The sequence below is a fragment of the Bubalus kerabau genome, chromosome 4 (assembly GCF_029407905.1).
Source record: "Bubalus kerabau isolate K-KA32 ecotype Philippines breed swamp buffalo chromosome 4, PCC_UOA_SB_1v2, whole genome shotgun sequence".
Classification (NCBI taxonomy): domain Eukaryota; kingdom Metazoa; phylum Chordata; class Mammalia; order Artiodactyla; family Bovidae; genus Bubalus; species Bubalus kerabau.
Window position 1 is genome coordinate 27,602,923 of NC_073627.1, and position 19,371 is coordinate 27,622,293.

Genomic DNA, 19,371 nt, shown 5'->3' on the forward strand with positions numbered 1-19,371 from the left:
CAGGCTATCACAGCCGGCCCTCGGTTAGTAGCTGAGCTGGGATGCGAATCCAGGCCTCAGGCCTCTCAGGCTGGCCCTCCCTCCTTCTCATCATACACAGATTTACAGCCCTTCCTAGCCCCTGCCTAGGAGAAGGCAATGGCACCCCATTCCAGTACTCTTGCCTGGAAAATCCATGGACGGAGGAGCCTGGTAGGCTGCAGTCCCTGAGGTCGCTAAGAGTCGGACACGACTGAGCGACTTCCCTTTCACTTTTCACTTTCATGCATTGGAGAAGGAAATGGCAACCCACTCCAGTGTTCTTGCCTGGAGCCTAGTGGGCTGCTGTCTGTGGGGTCGCACAGAGTCAGACACGACTGAAGCAACTTAGCAGCAGCAGCAGTAGCCTATCCCTTCCACCTTTCCCCTATCCCTTCCATATCTCCCCACTCTCCCTCCAGGCTTCAAAGTTGCGGCACTGGTCAGAGGGGACCCCTCCATGGGGATTCCACATCTGAGACCACGAAGCTTCCTAAAGATGTTTCGAAGTTTCTAAGCCCCACACCCTCCAGCACGTGGGAAGAGGGAGCCCTGAAGAGGGAGGTGGTGATGAAAGTAGAGATTTCTTTGTTCGTAAACTGGGGATAATAACAGTAGCCACTTCACAGATTTCTGGTGAAGATGCACAGGGCTTGGATGTTGTGAATACTTCATAAATTCTAAAGGACTGCAGGATGTTGCCTGCTGCTGCATGGAGCTGCATGAGCTCAGCGAAGGCCCCTGAGAGCCTAGGAGAAGCTCTAACTATGAGTCCCAGTGAATCCCCTGGCTTCAGGGAATGCCCAAAGTCACTGCTTCAGGGGCCTCTGGGGAAGCTACCCTTGCCCTCTCTTGCTAGATCTAGCAAGGGAAGGACTCTGAATACATGGCCCTGCAACCCAAACTTTAAGTTCCACCTCAAAAGCACCTCCTTTGTGAAAGCTTCCCGGACAGCCATGCATGCATGCTCAGTTGCTGTCATGTCTGACTCTACAACCCCATGGACTGTATAGCCCGTCAGGCTCCTCTGCCTGTGGCATTTCCCAGGCAAGAATACTGGGGTGGGTTGCCATTTCCTTTTCCAGGGGATCTTCCCGACCCAGGGATCAACCCATGTTTTCTGCATTGGCAGGCAGATTCTTTACCCCTGAGGCACCAGGAGCCTCAAAGAGCATTTTTCTCCTTTGGTGCGCACTGAGATGCCATCCCTGGAGCCCACCATGGCACTGTTGTGTGGCTGCCTCTCTCCAGAGGAAGATGATGGTGGCAAGAAGTTTTCAAAGGCTATATCCCTGTAAGTTCTTAGCCCGGTTCTAAGGAAGTGGTGAGGGAGTAGCTAGAATTGGGTAAGAAAGGGGGAAAGGAGGTCCCATATGGAAATTGCATTTCTCAACCAGCCAAACCCTGTTGGATGAGAGAGAAGTGGGTCCCAGATCTCCAAAGGAGGGGACTCCCTCACAGAGCTCCTTCTCCTGATACTCCAAGACTTCAGGTGAGAAAATCCAGAGCCAGGTGTCAGAGGAGTGTTTTCTTGGCAAAATTCATCTCTCTACTTTGCAACGGCGCATCAACTTGAAACTGACTTGCTCTTCCTTCCCTCAGGACTGCATATTTTTTCCAATTTTTTTGTCTATCCTGGCCACCCCTGTTTTGCCTGCCTTCTCTTCCTCTTCTAAGCCTCCCTCTTCTTCCAATTGTTGTCCTCTCCTACCCCCCAATTCTAAGACCACTGCCTTCACTCTGTACCCTGATAAAGACAGCACACCTATGTGTACAAACATGAATTGTTTGCACACTCAAATGACAGAGGCTTTGTATATGGGTATGCTGGGGAATCTGAGGACCGACAGGCTTGGTGTGTGTGTGTGTGTAACTGTCTCACCCCTAACACGAAGCAGCTTAGATGTGTGGACTGGTGTGTCTCATAGGATGGGTACAAGTATATAAATATTTATATGCTTGGATTTTCTTTAGAGTGTGCACCATCAATTAGATTTGTATAGTTGTGGGTCTGTGTGAGAGACAACCACAGTGCTTTTATTTAGGGTTTTGCTATTCATCTTTGGGTGTGTAGATGTGTACACATCACAGCATATACTCTGTATTTGCAGATCCATAAATGAACCTCTGTTCGTGGAGGGATGCTAATGTGAGCATCCATGTAAGACACCGGTGTGCTGGTATACGCTAGTGTATCGGTTGTATTTGAATAGAGTCCCTGTGAAGTTGTATACTTGTGGCCACAGAGACACCAGCCCAGCAAGGTCTTGGATACTATTTAGGGGCAGGCCCTGCACACAGGCTGGAAGATGAGGCCACGAACCCGGCTTGCCGTATTCCCAGCACCCGGCAGGGATTTCCCTCCGAGGAGCAGCCATCAAACTGGACTCGCGTCCCACTCCCAGATTTTGTCCAGCTTCGTGCGAGGCTGAAGGCTCACGCGGCGCCAGGAAAGGCGGGGCGCCGCACTGGCTGAAGCCCAGACGGCAGAGCCCTCATTGGGCCTCGGGGGCCTGCAGGAGCTGCGCTGTCGCAACCGAACCCGGGCCCCTGCCGGAAGCGGAAGGGAGGACGGGGCGGGGTGCGGGGGGTGCGGTGGCGGTGAGACGCAATCGCGGCTGTCGCGGCGTGCCTGGCCCAGGGCGCCCCGCGGGGGCGTGCGCGCTGCGCGCGTGCTGGGCCGGCTGGGCGCTGGGCGGCACCTCCTCCGACCCGGCGTCTGTTTACCAACATACTGCCGGCGCTCGGCAGCCACGCATTCCGACGCGCTGAATAAGCTGCGGGACTGGCTGGCTTGGTCCTAGCGGCAGGGTCATAACCGCCACACAGATCCCCCAGAGCCAGAGAGCTCGACCGCAGGTTCCTTTCGCCCCCGCAGCCACAGCGCCTCCGCTAAGGCACTGCTCCCCTCGGCCCTTGGGCACTGCCGCCCTGTCGACTTCCTTGCCTTTGTGCCGTTATGACCAGACTGCCCCAATCGTCCTGCAACCCCAGCACCTCTCTGCAGCGGATTCCGAGATAGCCGGGCATGGAGAATTCGCACCGCTCGCCTCCCATCTCCTGGTTCTGAATTTCCCTACCCCGGGCTGCCCCGGGGGCGGGGGTGGGAGCGGGGCGGGGAGGTGGGGGGAAGGCCCCGGCTGCAGGCCTCCGTGAGGTCACCGCGTGTGGTAGCCAATCCGCTGCGTTTAAGTGGGCGGGGACCCCGTCGGGTCCCGGGAACCGAACCCTAGAGCCAGCCGAGTGGGGGCCCCATGGATTTAGGGGGGAGGGGAAAAGTCATGGGGGACACCCTCCCCCCGAACCCCTTTCCCAGGCGCCGGCTCTCCGCTGATGAGGCTGAGAGACACTTTCCCCGGGATAAGTGTGGGGAAGGCTGGTTGAGGGGCTCATCCGGCCCCAACGCCTGAGGATCGGAAAAAAAAGAGTTGGCGGAGGGAGCGGACTCCTTGCCTGGCCATGGCCTAGGCCCTCGGGCCCCGGCCCCGGCCGCAATGACCTCTTTGCCCTGTTCCCTCCCTGGCCCGGACGCCTCCAAAGCGGTCTTCCCGGACATCGCCCCCGTGCCATCGGTAGTGGCTGCCTACCAGCTTGGCCTGTCCCCCGCAACCGCAGCCGCCCCCGATTTGCCCTATTCTGGGCCGTATGGCCACCTTCTGCCCTATCCCTACACCGGGCCGGCCATCCCCGGAGACTCCTACCTGCCCTGCCAGCTATCCACGGCGCCGTCTCAGCCGGCTCATCAAGAGCGGGAGACAGGTAAGTCCCGCCGCGGCGGCTCTGCCCACCTCTGGGGTCCTGCTCCAGTGAGCCCCCAAACTTCGCCCTCGCCTGGTTGGGCGCAGCTGGCGGGATTCAGACCTCACTCAGATTCCAAGGGATCTGGGGGTGGGGGGAGGGCGAAGGGATGGGGCGGGAGACAGGGAGGAGGGGCGGGGGCGAGCTGATCTAGGTCTCTTTTCAAGACCGACCTGGTTTCGATTTGCAGTGTGTGAAGCCGGGTGGCTGGGCTCCCTACCCCACCCCCTGGGGCAGCAGGGTTGTGTACCTACTTGTGTAACGGAAAACTGAAACAATCCAGATGTGGGTGTAGGTGCTTAGCCTCTCCCCTAGGATTCTCTCCATCCTGCACTCCTCCTCTGTTCAATGTCGCCCCTCTCTCAGTTCTTGTTTCAGAAAGCAGTGCTCAAGCCAAAGCCTGATAACTAGAAATCAGGTCCTGGCTGGAAGGCAGTAGAAGTGGGGTTATATTCTGGGGCCCTTCCCCTTCTCCGCAGACTGTTGCCTGAATGTGTCAGACAAGAGACCAAACACTGACCTGGTAGAGTCAGGGGCTAAGACCCTACTACCCATCATTCTAAGAATGTAGCCACAGGCGGGTCAGGCAGACTCTGGTAGTAGATCTCAGCCTTCCAGCCAAAGAACTGGCCATTCCTGTTATCTACACCCCTTGCCTTTGGGGTAGGTCAAGCCCCAGTTCCATTTCCTGGAGCAACTTTGTGCTCACTGGGTGGCCTCAAGCTAGGGAACTGGCCTGTCTTCCTGGTCCTAGCCTTGCACAGGGCTGTACCCGTGCAACACAACACATCCATCCTTCTGTACTGGCTTGAGTTTAGAGCTTAGTTCCCCTGAACTCCCTACCCCCACCAAATTGCCCCCACAACTGTCTTTGGCACAGTTTCCTCCAAGGAGGCGCACTCACTTGGTGACTTAGCTGGAGTCAGCCCAGGACCAAGATGTCTCCTTCCCTTTCCTTGTTGCTCTGCTGAAACACATGACCTCATAAACATCAGAGCCAGGAATGACCCTGGAGATTCAGGAGCTCAACCTTCTTGATGTACAGATGAGCAAACTGAGGTCCAAAGAAAGTGTGAATGAATCAAGGACACAGCCTGTTTTTCAGGCTTGGCCCTTGCAAATTGGCTTTCATGCATGAAGCCAGAAAAGAGGATTTTAGGGAACTTCCTCAAAGCCCCTCCAAAGTTAACTGCCTTCTGTTCCAAAACTGGAGCTGCTGCTTTTCTGCTGCTGGGTCTGTGGTTGGAGGAGGAGCAGCTGGGTGGGGGGAGGGGGGGTGCAGGGAGGGGGTGTTCTACCAATGATCTGGTTTCTAAAAAACTGAATCCTCTGGTCTCTTCTCTTCAGTATATGCTAATATGGTACATTTGTGTGTGTGCCTGTGTGTCTGTTTAGTGGGATAGGAATAAGATAACCCTGTCCTTAAGAGAAATCTTGGAATTGCAGTTGGTATTTTCAGTCCTGTCTTCCCTTCCCTTTTCTTGGTTTAAGGACTAAAGAGTGGAGAGTTCCTTTTCTTTACAAAATTTCCCCGGATCCAACGAAAACCTCACTGAACCTGAGGGATTTGGCTCACTCTAGATTAAATGATTGGGGTGTGAGAGAGGACTTGCGAGGGTCTTCCTTTTGCCCCCAGTTTGTTCACCCCTGCCTCAGGGAGAGGTTTGGCTCTAAGTGAGCTGTCTGCCACCGCCCCGATGAGCAGGCGGGTGCTGCGCTGCCTCGAGGGAGGCCCTCGCTCTCCAGAATTGCGACCTGGGCAGATTCGTCCTGACTTGCTGCAACTGGTGTGGAGAAAGCAGCGGTGGGGAAAGAAACTGGGAGTGGGGTCTGCTGGGAGAGTTAGGGTGAGGAGGGCGTTGAGAGTTTCGCAGCTGAAGCAGGCTTCCTGCTGTCTCTGCCTCAGAGTTCGAACTGTTCAGTTTTTGCAGCCCAAGAGGCGCGGGTGGTCGCTCCGTGGCCGGCCCGGGGCGGTGAGCAGCGGGGTTGAAGCAGGGGAGGCCCGACAGGCGCGGACGGGAGCGGAAACCCAACGGTTTTTCTGGGAATTGGCTGAAGCGGGGGTCCAGGGGGTGGATCTGAGAAGCCCGTATCGCCGGAGACCACGGTTGAGGGTTGCGGGGGAGGTGAAGGCACGGGGTCACCGCGGCGGGACGAGGGCAGGGGACCTGAAGTGTGAGTGGGGTGAGCCCTAAAGGAGGAAGAATGTCGGGGGCGAGGCGGTGGGAGACGCGGTCGGACCCCCTCCGCGTCTAGGCACCCGGGGCCCAGGGCTCGGTCCGCTGAGCTCGGCGGCGGGCAACGAACCCTAAGCCCGTGGACATTTCGGCCGCTCCATCCATCCCGGCCCTGCCCTTTGCACGAACAGTCTCGATGTCCCGATAGGGTGGCGCAGGGTGGGACGCTCGAATCAGAAGAGGGGAACCCCTTGCTCTCCCCATCCCGGGGCCGAGCTGTGACTCGACCGAGGTTCCTCGAGGGGCTGAACGGGAAGGCAGAAGGTGGCCGCATCTCCCGCGGCGGCACCGCAGCGCTATCCAGGAGCCGCCCCGAGGGCCTGCGCTCTCCAAACCCTGGTCACCTTGCGTGCCAATCGGGAACCCCTCTGTGAGTGCAGCCGGGCGGAGGAGGGGGCGGCCTTGCACCAACCGGCTTCTAGGGCCCCTGAAAGCCTACTCTTTCAGCCAGCAGGCCTTGGGGGAGGGAAGAGATGTCAGTTTTCCTGGAGGGCGTGCCTCAGGAGAAGGAGGCCCTCACAATACGGGAGGTGATGGCAAAGCCTGGGGCACTTTCCATACTCTGATGCTGGGAGGACTGCGCATCCTGGTGTTCAAGGCCCACTCTTGTCTGGCCCCTCCGACCGCCCGTCTTCCGGCAGCGGGGAGGCTGCCACGCAGACACTGACTCTGGCCTCTGAACGGTGCGTCTGAGTTCTCTCCGCCCGGAATGCCCTTCCCTCGTCCTCTCCAGCCTCGCCCCAGCCCTCTGCCCCGCCCCGCCCCAAGCTGGCGCCACCACGCGCGGCTGAACTCTGCCCTCCCGCCGCGGGGCGCCGCCCCTACCCTCGCTCCGGCCCTTGGCGCAGTTCTCTTAGGGTCGTAGGACCGTTGAGAGTAGGAGCTGCCTGAGGGCAAGAGCTGCGGCTAGTCCCACCCGGCACGCAGTGGACGTGGGGTTTGAAAGGAGGGTGAGCGCAAGGTAAAGCAGGGCCGAGCCCCGTGCCTGAGCTTTTGCTAATTCGTGGCCGGAATGTGAACGAGATGCAGATGAGCAGTGAGACGGCGCGTCCGCCTCTCTATCCGTGCACAAACAGTTTCGTGCCGCCCCCCAGACTCGGAGAAGCCGCCGCTGTCCCCGGAGCCCCCGGAGCGGCACCCACAGGCCTCGACCAAGAAGCTCCGGAAGCCGAGGACCATCTACTCGAGTCTGCAGCTGCAGCACCTGAACCAGCGTTTCCAGCACACGCAGTACCTGGCGCTGCCCGAGAGGGCCCAGCTGGCCGCGCAGCTCGGCCTCACCCAGACGCAGGTGGGGCCAGTCCCATCCTCCACCAGCCTTCCCCAAGTGTGTTCCCTGGGAACTCACCCTCAGGTGTGAATGACTGAAGAGTCCCCAGCCTTATTTTCACAGTTCTGTTAGCTGGCCCCGAGTAGACTAGGGGACTGTGTTAAAAAGGGTGGGGGGTAGGAGGGGATGGGGGATGGAAAAGGTGTGGGTGGGGTGATTCAGGGCATATAAGAGGGTACCCAGACTGGGAGAACTGGATACTAACTCAGAGGCCGGAATTCAGGCCCTTCAGGGGCTTATGGAGGCCTGGAGCCAATGTTCCCAACATCTGCTCTTCTCCGAAGACAAGTGACTCCCTCTTGCTGGACCCCTTTCCCTTGGTCACTCCTCCTGATCTTCCATTGTTTCCCCTTTTCTCCCCATAGGTAAAGATCTGGTTTCAGAACAAACGCTCCAAGTATAAGAAGCTCCTGAAGCAGAACTCTGGGGGACAGGAAGGGGACTTCCCTGGGAGGTCCCCCTCCCTGTCTCCCTGTTCTCCACCTCTTCCAGCCCTCTGGGATCTACCCAAGGCAGGGGCCCTGCCCACTGGTGGCTATGGCAACAGCTTTGGAGCCTGGTATCAGCATCACTCCCCAGATGTCCTAGCTCCACCTCAGATGATGTGAGTCTGAGGAGGAGCAGGTCAGGCCCCAGCCTCCTACAGAGCCCAGGCAGGACCCAGCCCACCTGCACCCTCTCTGGGCTGGGAGGAAACCAGATGGGTGTTCTCAGAAGGATGAGGAGCTAGAGGAGGAAAAGGATGGGGTGATGAGTCTTTTCCTCCTTGCCTCATAACCCAAATAGCCTTAGCCTTTGCCCCACCCCTACCCCCACCCAGGACTGGACACTTTCCCTCCAGTCAGAGGCTCTGGAAAAAAACTTATTGGCTGGAGTTCAGACTTCCCACGACCCCTAGTCTTGTCACCCCTTCTTGAAATGACTGCAGTCCCACTACAGTCTGGGGTTCAACCAGCAACAAACACTGAGTGTTTTTTCTCTTTGTGTGCCCTGGGCCTTACCCAGCCCATTGATGTGGACAGAAGCGAACAGGTCTTCAAGTTGACCACCACTGAGACACACCCACTGATTTTTCTAGATTTTTTTTACCTCCATAACTGATACATCTATTTACCATACTGTGAAGAAGATGGGATACCAAAAATGTGGACTTTTGTGGACCTATGGGTAATTTTTGCTCCTTTCCTAAGAAAGCCCCTCTTTCCCCCATATCTTCTCACTTTGATTAGATAATGGATCCAATTATCCATCAAGTTCAACAAGTATTTATTAAGAGTCTGATTCCCATCCCGAATACCTAAACAAACCCACAGGCATACACTCTCTGGAACTCAGTAGGGTAAAACTTTGTGGAGAATAGGGACAAACAGATTCTTGGATGTTTAAGTAGAGATGTCCCAAACGGATGGGGTGAACCTAGCAATTCAGTTCCTCATAGCCGTCTCAGTCCAAAGGAACTGCTCATATTTATATCCAATCCGAGTAGCAGCGCTCCCCCTGCAAGCTCTCAGCATCCCCCATGTGATGAACATCCAGAAATTAAAGTTTGTACAGAAACCCAGGCCTTGGCTGAGGTCTGTTCTTGTTCTGACTTCTGGAGCTGATTGCTCAGCTTTCTCTTCTCTCCCAGCTGGCTCTTGCAGCACTGAACTAGAGGCACTGAGTCCTCTACCTCTACCTGGCTATCTGGTTCTAGCTCTGGAATGTTCTAATAATGTCCACATTTTCAGACACACCAGTGTGAAACCAGAAGATGCTAATACTGGGAATGATCAAAGTCTGAGTGATCATTATAGCAGATGCTCTCCTGGCCTAGTTCTGGAGGGAACCGGATACATCTCTGTGTCCACGTTGAGTCCAGGGAGAGTCCCTGCTCACCTTGGGAGAGGACATACCCACTGAGGCAGTCCAGTCCTCCCCTGGGAGAAGTGTCTCTTGGGGGTGGAAAGGCCCAAACTCACCTAGTGGAAAGGGGAGCAGGAGGGAGAGGAGAAGGGAAACCCTGGAAGGAACTGGACTTCTCCATCTATACATGTAAAGAGCCCCTGTTCTGTGTTAGGTCTTAGGTATATCAAGGTGACTGAGGCAGTCCCTGTGGGCTAACAGGGAGCTAGAGAATGACCAGCCACTTGTGCACTTGTGTGGTAAGTGCCAGGCTAGGGACGTACAGGGGACAGTGAGTGCATAGTTCAAACTCTCTCTCCCTCTCCCTCTCCCTCTCTGTCTCCCTCTCTCTCTAGGATTGAGGACAGGGGGTGGCAAATAATTCAGGGAATCCAGTCCAGTCTGGCCCGAGGCCTTGGAGGAGGGACCTCCAATGCCAGGCTAAAAGCTCCCAAGTCAGACTTCCCTCTTACTACCTAAACCTTTTCCCTAGCAAGCTGGAAAGCCCACCCAGGCACTTCATGCCAACCCAGACTGGATAGAGACAAGCCCAAGTTGGAGTATGATGTAGGGGAGGCAGTGGGAGCCCCCCACCTCAGGAGGCCTGCAGTCAATCCCTCCAAGGCCCTGAGGGGCCACCCCCTACTCTCCAAAACACACATGGAGTGATCTTCTGGGGGTGGCAGATGGCACATGGTGGACCAAAGCCAAGGTCCAGGAGCAGGGAGGAATGAGGATGCCAGGAGAAGAGACACCTGCTCCCTCCCCACTGACACCTTCTCCTGCCCCTGGCCACCAACCCCCATTTCCACTGGCTTTCGGTGGCCCCAGCCCCAGGTTCCTCCTCTGGGTCTTCTCTGAGGCCACAGGTCCTTAGGGCAGCTGTTCCCTCCCACGTTGCTGCACTCTTCTTTCCACAGACCTGAGATAAGATCTACCGCCCCATCTCGGAAAGCCTCCAAAGGCGAGATTAATTGGACAGCCCAACACGAGTCGCATCGTTAAAACAACAGCCTAAGTTGTAAAGTCAAGTAGCAAGAATATAATTACTCTTCCAACCAGAGGCCAGCTGAGCTGACAGTGCCCCCCTCCCTTTCCAGCCGAAACAGGAATCCTTGTCCACTTGGGAGCTGGTCCAGTTTCCCTGGGCTCCTAACAGCTGATGGGAGTGGACGCCAGTGGGAGAGGCACCCCCTTCTCTTCCCACAAACCATTGGAGCTGCAGGAAGGGAACCTGGGGGTCCTTTCTGTGCAGACACCTCTCTGGGAAAATTGGGTCATTAAGGGAGTGGGATACTATAGAATGGTTAAGAACTGGAGTTTTGGCCTCCAAAGAGTCCTGCTCTGCTGTGTGACTTTTGGAAAGTTGCTTAACCTCTCTTTCAGCCTCCTTTTCCTTCCCCCAAGATGGGAACTTTAATAGGATCTGCTTCCCAGTGTGGTTGTGATGTTGAAAAGAGATAGTGCTTGTAACATGTTTGACATGGTGCCTGGAACATAGTAAGCACTCATTAATAATAAATGGTGTTTATAGCTGCTGTATGTATTGAAGAGGACGGGTCACAGAGAGGCTGAGTTCATACTGCCACTGCCATCCATTCAGAGCAGGCAGGAGAAAGGGGGCTGAAGACTAGAGAATTCTACACATCCTGGATCAGCACCTCTGAGAGCCAGACACAGGCAAGGTCTTAAATGCAGAAGCGCCAGCAGCGGTGCCTAGAGCTCACTCGCTCAGTTGCATGGGTCTCAGCCACAAGAAATCTGACTTGGGGCTGTTCTTCCCTCTCCCCCAAGGCTATTTTAAGACATGTTCCCCATCTCTCCCCCAACAAAATGAGATTCAATTAATTCAATTAAAGCAATTTTGGGAGCAGCTCCTGAAGGCTTGCAATGTGAGATAATTACAAGTAATTTGCTGCTGTGAAGAGAAAAAGGGCATACGGGGTCTGGGGGAAAAGGAGTTAGCCCCCTCTCCACCAAGCACACACAGATCTAGAGGGATTCCACACTGCCATCTGAACTGCCCTCCCATTGGCCAAATTACTTGCAGGTGGGAAGAGGGAGCTTGTGTTGGTGGGAGGGGGCTGGGAAGACAGAGTGACAGATTGCTCCTCCCCCACCCTGAGATGTGCCCAGCAAGATGGGGGTGGGGAGCTAGTTGTTCCCCCGACAAAAAGTCTGCATATCCCTAGCAGCTGATTACTCAGCTCCAAACCTCACTTGGGTTTGGATGCCTGAACTTGCCTTTGGGATTGTATCCAGAGTCAATGGAATGTTATCCGGGTAGCTGAGGCTTGTGTAGATGAGGCCTTAGAGATCAAGGACTTCCCCAGAATGTATAAGGGATGTCGGTAGAGAGGGGAAAGGACAGAGAGGACAAAACTTACTTCTTGCTTCCAAGCAGGTAACGATACACCCCTCTTTCTCCTCCCCTGATCTGATAATCAGCTTTCTAGCTCTGCCTGGCGTCCAACCTCAGCTCTTGCCATTGTCTCCTCTCCGCTTTCTATCCTTGGGGCCACTGAAGCTTATTCCTTCAGAAAAGCATCTTGCAGGTGTTTCCCACCCCTAATTTTCACCTGGGATAACCCTTTCCTTGCCAGGGCTCATTTGGCCTGGGGGAAGCTGATGGTGCCAAGAGGGGGCTGGCAAGGAAGGTGGGGGAAGGCAGTGACCAAGACCAGTGTGTGGGGATGGGCTTCAGGCCTCTGCAAAAACTCCTCTAACACCCCCCCCCCTTTGCCTGGGAACCTCTGTTCCAAGAGATGAGTAATGTTTTCACAATTAGGATGGTAAAGAAAAATTCACTGACCCCAAAGTATTTCTTTTTCATATCTTTCCCTCTCTCCCATCTGTCTCCTGGCTTCTCCCAGGTCAAGGATGGGTGAAGAGGAGGGGCCCTTCAGTTCTAGTCTCCCCTCTCCAGTGCTTTTCCCCCACCCCTTCTCCGAGTAGCATTGCTGTTGGACTTGGGGCAGCCAGGGAGAAATTCTGGCAGCAAGTCCCTGGGCGACTGCTGTCTCTCCCCTTCCAAGATGAAGAAAGTTACAGAGAGAAAAGTGGCCGCCTCTTCATGCCTCCCCTTCCCCCTTTCCTGGCCAGCTCAGATTGCTTAAAGCAAGGAATTAAAGTTTCTTCTACCCTAAACCTCAAAGTACAAAAGCCCCAGACAAATGCACAGAAACAGACAGATGTAAGGACCCAGGCATGGGGTCATCTTAAGTACACACATTGCCACACAACAAAATGCATGCACAGATAGGTGGACACATCGGTGCACATGGAGTGGGCAGAACCGCACACGAGACACACGTGAGCCTTCCATGGTTGTACGCAGACATATTTGGAGAAGTACACTCCAGATTACATACTCATAGAGAAAAGTATGACACAGAGGGATGAACCAAGAAGGAAATGCCCAGGGACTTAAACATATGCGGAAACAGACTGCAACATCCCCAGAATTACACAGACTAGATTCCCTGTGTGTGAGCTTCTCCCATTCATTTCTCATTCCCGTCCCCTTTTCCTGGCTGTTGATCTATTTTCTGGGAATATTTCCCTGGTAAGCAGTTGGTGAGGGAGACTGAATGGCTGAATGGCCACAGAATCTGATAATTTGATTATGAATTTATCTGCTTTGTTCCCTGAAGCCTTGCCTGCTTCCCTTCCCGAGCTCTAGCAAGAGCTCCCGTCCCAGCCATTCCTGGCACATCCGGTGGCTCTGAGAGGTAGCCACAGATTCCAGCCCTGGCACAGGAACCCAAAGGCTGTCCTCCCAGATGGCTCCACTGAGCCTTCTGCGCCCTGGCCCTGACGGCAACTCAAGGAGGAGGGGTTGCAGGGGTCACGGGGTGGTGAGGAAAGCACTGCTCGGTTTCTGCTTGCTGTATAACCTTGGGCAAGTTACACACCCCCTCTGAAGCTTAGATAATTTCCCTTCCTAAATCTCTGTGTGTCTGTGTGTGTGTAAGGGGTTGATGTGTGTCTACCAGCACTTTCCACTCCATTCTGGGGCACTGCAGCGCAGCCTGTGTCTTCTGTCAGAATGGAAGCTCTCAGAATACAGGGCCTCGCTTTTCCCACGAGACTGGATGCCTTTTCAACCCCAACAGCTTGATGTCTCATCTCTAAGGTCCTCAGCCCCACTGGCAGCCCGAGGGATGTGTCTGCCAGCCCAGGAAGGGAAAGGAGTTGGCTTCAAGCTCCTCCAAACATCAAGGTTTCTGGAGGACAGAAACTCTAACAGAGCCAGGCCTTCAGCCTCTCTGGCCCCAAAATGGAGATATTACTTCATTTCCACTTTCTGTGGAATATATGTGGAATATATTCCTCTGAGGTTCATCTGAACCGTACCCTTTCAAGAGTTCAGATGAGTTTTGGGTCAGATCTTCGGCGGGCCTGAGGACTTCCACTCTGGCCTTTAGCCCCCCATCCTCTTCCCCTCCCCACTTCAAGCTGATGAATAACAGACAGGCCGAATCGTGAGGCCAGGAGCATGACATCTAGATAATCCCACTCCGATCATGAGGCTCCTTGGGGGGACCCTGCTCTGCAATCCCCTCAGGCCTGGCAGCCCGTCCCTGTGATCATGTTCTCCGGCCTGTTTCACCTGACATGTCAGGGCCCGTGCTCCTTCCTCAGACTGGAGGTTGCCAGAGAGCAGGGCACTGGCTCCCCTCTCCGACTGAGGGGCTTCCCCTTCAGGGCTTCCTTTCTCTGCTGGATGCCCCCTTTCCCCAGGCCTGGTGCTCCCGCTCTCTTTGGGATGGCAGGCCAGGTCTAAGTATGGATAGGGCCATGAGACCCTTGTCCAGGTCCTACCCCTCCCACTGACCACCATGTCTGCCACAGAGCCACCAGACCACTCCTTCAGATTGGCCCCAGGAGCTGCTTTCTCTGCCCCTGCAAGCTGGGGCCTGCTGCAGACTCCTCCTCCCAGCCCTGAAGCCACTGGGAATTCTTTGCTCCAACAGATCCTGGGGGAAACCAGACTGCGGGAGGCTGCTGACATGCCTCTGCTGGGCTCCTGTCACATTCCCCAAGCCCACGGGATCAGCTGGACCCACTGATGGAGGCTGCTCCCACCCCTGGTGACGTCCTCCTCTCCCCTCTCCCTCCTCTCTCCCAAAGCCTGAATCTGCCCTGGGACTCATCCCTGCTTTCAACTCCCTCCCACTCCCAGCCCCTTGGCAGCCCCATCTAAACAATATGAACTATTTCCCCTGGCCCCTTGGAAAATAAAATGTGTTTCCTCGTCCAGAGGGACTTCATGGAGTCCCTGGAATGCAGACACTCAGCTGAGAGGCTCTGGGCAAGTCACTTTACCTCCTGGATCTTTATTTCCTCACCCGTGCAGTGGGGATAATGATCGGAATGATATCTCAGAAGGTCATGGAGACAGAGCCCACCCTAAATGTGCTGTGAAATACACCAGGTATGCCAGCATGTACGGTGACCCATTCCTTTGCCTCAGTTCTCCTCTGATCTACCAACTTACCACATAATGAAGAGTATAGTCATCCCCAGGAACACACAAAAATAAAGAGCCAGATGCCCAAGTTCAAATCCAACTCTATGACCATAGGCAAGTTCCTTTCTTCTTCTTTTTTTTAATTGAGGTAACATTGGTTATTAACATTGTGTAATTTGGGCATGTTTCCTAACCTCTCTGTACCTCGCCTTTCTCATCTGGAAAATGAAGAGAATGGTTAATAGCCTGTGCTTCTTAGGGTGATGAGAACTAAGTGAGTTAAAACACAATAGCCTCTAAATACAATCAGGATTCAGCAAGGATTAGTTGTATTATCTCTGACTGCCAAGCAAGAAAAACCTTTTCTGTCTCTGTCCCTGAGGGATCTTGTCCACTTATCCCTGTTCCTCTGCTGGTCTCCACCTGTGAGCAGAACCTCAGACCAACTGTCTTCCCCAGACACTCCCATGGCGAGAGTGGTGGGCTGACAGAGCTGCTTTATGTGGAGGGGAGGGAGTTGTGCAGGACACTGGCTAAGGGGTAAGGACTTCTTTCCTTTTTATTTGGAGGATAATTGCCTTACAATGTTGTGTTGGTTTCTGCCATACAACAATACAAATCAGTCATATATGTGTGTGTGTATATATATATCCCCTCCCTCTTGAGCCTCCCCCGACCCCTGCCATCCCACCTTTCTAGGTCATCACAGAGGGCCAGGCTGGGCTCCTTATGTTATACAGCAGCTTCTCACTAACTCTTTTACACATTGTAGGGTATATATGACAATGCTACTCTCTCAATTCGTCCCACCCTCTCCTTCCCCCACTGTATCCCCAAGTTTGTGCTCTATGTCTGTCTCTATTCCTTGCAAATAGTTTCATCAGTACCATTTTTCTGGATTCCATATATATGCATTAACATATGTTATTTTTCTCTTTCTGACTTGCTTTGTTCTCTATAACAGGCTCTAGGCTTATCCACCTCAATTCAACTGACCCACATTTATTCCTTTTTATGGCCAAGTAATAGTCCATTGTATATATGTGTCACAACTTCTTTATCCATTCATCTGTCAGTGGACATCTAGGTTGTTTCCATGTCCTGGCTATTGTAAAGAGTGCTGAACATTGGAGTACATGTGTCTTTTGGAATTACGGTTTTCTCAGCATAATCCTAGTAGTGGGATTGCTGGGTCATAGGGTAGTTCGTTTTATTCCTAGTTTTTAAAGGGCTCTCCATACTGTTGTCCATAGTGGCTATATCAATTTACATTCCCACCAACAGTGCAAGAGGGTTCCCTTTCCTCCACACCCTCTCCAGCATTTACTGTTTGGAAGGGGTGAGGACTTCCAACTGTGTTTTCAGGACAGCCTTCTGAGTACCCCAGATGGGAAGGTATCCGAAAGTGAGATCATCCAGAACCTGCCTGGGCCAGAGTTCATGCAGAGGCAGCTGAGGTTCCTGACTTCTTCATTTGTGAAAGATTGCCTCTACTGTAACCCCAGAATCCCTCCTGCTAGACAAAAAAGCAGAGGAAAAAAAGAGATTTCTTTTACTGATGTGTATGTGTGCCAAGTCGCTTCAGTCGTGTCCAACTGTTTGCAACCCCATGGACTCCTGGTAGCCCGCCAGGCTCCTCTGTCCATGGGATTCTCCAAGCAGGAATATTGGAGTGGGTTGCCATGCCCTTCTCCAGGAGATTTTCTGAACCCAGGGATCGAACCCGGGTTTCCTGTGTCTCCTGCATTGCAGGCAGATTCTTTACCACTGAGCCACTGGGGAAGCCCTCCACCCTCCTTTACTGATATCTGATTGTATAGCTAGAAAACAAGAAACCTTCAGTTCAGTTTAGTTCAGTCACTCAGTCGTGTCTGACTCTCTGTGACCCCATGAATCGCAGCACGCCAGGCCTCCCTGTCCATCACCAAAGAGACCTTGCTATGCTAAGTCACTTCAGTTGTGTCCGACTCTGTGTGACCCCATAGACGGCAGCCCACCAGGCTCCCCCGTCCCTGGGATTCTCCAGGCAAGAACACTGGAGTGGGTTGCCATTTCCTTCTCCAATGCATGAAAGTGAAAAGTGAAAGTGAAGTCGCTCAGCTGTGTCCGACTCTTAGCGATCCCATGGATTGCAGCCTAGCAGGCTCCTCCGTCCATGGGATTTTCCAAGAAAGAGTACTGGAGTGGGGTGCCATTGCCTTCTCCGAGGGGGAAAATATTCCAGAAGTAGGGAAATTTTGGTATAGTGGCTGGATATAAGATAAATATAGGATGCTGTTCTCTAGTCTTGCAATAAATATGGAAATATATTCCTGTTATATTGGATATAGATAGATGTATATAGATGTGAAGAAGCAGCTCTTTAGCTGATTAGTAAGTAAAAGATACAGGCATACCTCTGAGATATTTTAGTTTGGTTCTAGTCCACCACAGTAAAAATGGATATTGCAATAAAGTGAGTCACACAAATTTTTTGGTTTCCCAGTGCATAGAAAAGTTATGTTTACACTGTACTAGAGTTGTTCACACTCTACTGTAGTCTATTAAGTGTACAATAGTATTATGTCTAAAAAAATGTACATACCTTAATTAAAAAATAATACTGTTGGAAAAATTGTGCTAATAGACTTGCTCAATCTGAGGTTGCCATGAATCTTCAATTTGTAAAAAAAAAAAAAAGAAAAATTGCAGTATCTGTGAAGTGTAATAAAGTGAAGTACAACAAAACAAGATGTGCCTGTATTAAACTCCACCCTCTTCCCTTCTGTTGGGACTAAGGCCCAGCACATGGCTCTGTCCTGGGTGGCTGTCCTTCCATTCCATCTGAAGTATGGCAGACTTAGGTTGGAATCAAGAAAGGACTTTCCGAGTAGAGGGAGGAAATGTATATATGAGAACTCCCCTCATTAGGAAAAAGGGTAAACTTTGGGCCCATTGAGGGCACCTAGAACTCCCAAGGTCAACTGAGGAGCGTCCTAACTGCACACCACTGGTCTCATCTAGAACTGACAGTATCGTTTGTTGAGCTCCATCTGTGTGCCAAGCTTTGTGTTAAGTGTTATTTAATTTCCTCAGGAACCCTGAAAGTTACATATGCTTAGCTCCATTTTTATACATGAGGAAAATGAACCTCAGAGAGGGCAAATGACTTAGCTGAAGATACATAGTAAATGTCAAAGTCAGGGTTAGCGCTCAGAAATGTGCATATGTGTGCCTGGGTGTTTGCACATGTGTCCTACTCTATGAAACACTGGTATCTCTAAGGACACAGAGCTGATCTGGGAACAAGGGGGAAAGCTAAGCCTGGCATCCTCCCTACCTTCTCCCCATTTCAATTTTAGAGGCCATGGGATGGTGAAAGGGCCACAGGCCAGGGATTCAGGAGGCTGAACTCTGAAACATTCACTGGAGGCCTTTAGGGGAAACTTGAGTCTGTTTTCTCACCTGGGAAGTGGGATAATAATGGCACTGCCTTTGCCAGGCAGCTGAGAAGATTAAATGAGACTGTGCCCGTGAAAGCTTCTGGCACAAGCCTTGTGCACAGTAGGTGCTTCATTAGCCTCTTCACTGCCTGATCTTGGGAGGATCCGAGTCTGCATTTGAGAGACTTCCTTCCTTACCAGCCAAACTCCTGCTTCTTGTGGCTTCTTGCTCTCCTCAGCTTCCCCTTACCCTCTCTTAGCTGAAGTCACGTCACCGCTCTCCCCTACCCAGCACCCCTGGTGATTCCTGAACTAAGGGCAGGCCTGACTGCTCCCAGGGGTAGGTGTGGGACAATGCCGTAAGTGTTGCAGGATGTGGCCAGATGTCCTCAGTGTGCAGGGAAGGGCACGATGCTGCTGCTGCCAATTTGCCAGGTATAAGCTGAACTGCCTGGGTTGGGGGGCACCCCTTCCCCCGCCCCAGCCAGTCCTCCAGGGTGTGAATTTCGGGTCCCTGTTCACTCAGCAGACACTGCCAGTCCTGCTCACACTTGCTCCAGGAGACAGCCCAGGCATTTGGGCCTTGAGGCCCCTTACCACTCAGCCCCCTCCCCAGCTTCACCTCCTGCCAGGGAGTCTATCCTAGCCGCCCTGGATCCCTAGTCACTCCTTCTCTCAGACAGCCCACCTTGGGGCTCAACAGACCAATCCCAAAGTCTGTCCTTTGCCAGGAGGTCTCCTAAATTCACTGCCCCTCCTTTGCTATGTGACTTTGGGCAAGACATACAGCCTCTCAGGAGACACTTCCTGATGGACGAGTAGATGCAATGATGACCCCTGAGGCTGCAGCTACTCTTGGCTCCTGCATTGCTCGCCAAGCAGCTAGTGATTGGGTGCTGGGTGTTCCTCTCATTGTCTGGTTGGCCCTCAACAGCTGAGAGCGGGAGGTGGTTATCATTCTCCCCTCAGCCCCACAATCCCTCCTCTAATGGGAGTGGGAGGGAGTGTATGAGGGATCCCAAGAGAATGCTTCACGTATTCACCTGGACAGTTGATGTCCACTGAAATCCTGCTCTCCAGCCTGCACGACGAGCACAGAGGGAACATGTACAACCCCTGTCCTCATGCTTTATATCCCAGTCCAAAGCTCTACCCCCAGGGACCTTGGTATGAAAGACATCCCCCGCCCCCTGCTTCGCAGCTCAGCAA

The 19,371-nt window shown here is 53.3% G+C and overlaps 1 protein-coding gene across 2 annotated transcripts; it reads left to right on the plus strand.

Moving 5' to 3' along the window:
- The first annotated feature begins 3,286 nt into the window (after nucleotides 1-3,286).
- Nucleotides 3,287-8,944, plus strand: DLX4 (distal-less homeobox 4). 2 transcript variants are annotated; one of them, XM_055576172.1, is made up of 3 exons: nucleotides 3,287-3,777; nucleotides 7,148-7,407; nucleotides 7,749-8,944. In XM_055576172.1, exons 1-3 carry the CDS (start codon nucleotides 3,513-3,515, stop codon nucleotides 7,989-7,991), a joined length of 768 nt encoding a protein of 255 aa, XP_055432147.1. In that variant the 5' UTR covers nucleotides 3,287-3,512; the 3' UTR covers nucleotides 7,992-8,944. The 2 variants fall into 2 exon arrangements, with proteins under 2 accessions (XP_055432147.1, XP_055432148.1); XM_055576173.1 differs by having other exon boundaries at nucleotides 3,298-3,777; nucleotides 7,148-7,344.
- The last annotated feature ends 10,427 nt before the right edge of the window (nucleotides 8,945-19,371 follow it).

Coding starts and splice junctions, on each gene's coding strand:
- DLX4 (XM_055576172.1), top strand. CDS start 3,513: ATGACCTCTTTGCCCTGTTCCCTCCCTGGCCCGGACGCCTCCAAAGCG. Junction 3,778..7,147: donor TCATCAAGAGCGGGAGACAG/GTAAGTCCCGCC, acceptor GCCGCCCCCCAG/ACTCGGAGAAGCCGCCGCTG. Junction 7,408..7,748: donor CCCTGGGAACTCACCCTCAG/GTGTGAATGACT, acceptor TTCTCCCCATAG/GTAAAGATCTGGTTTCAGAA.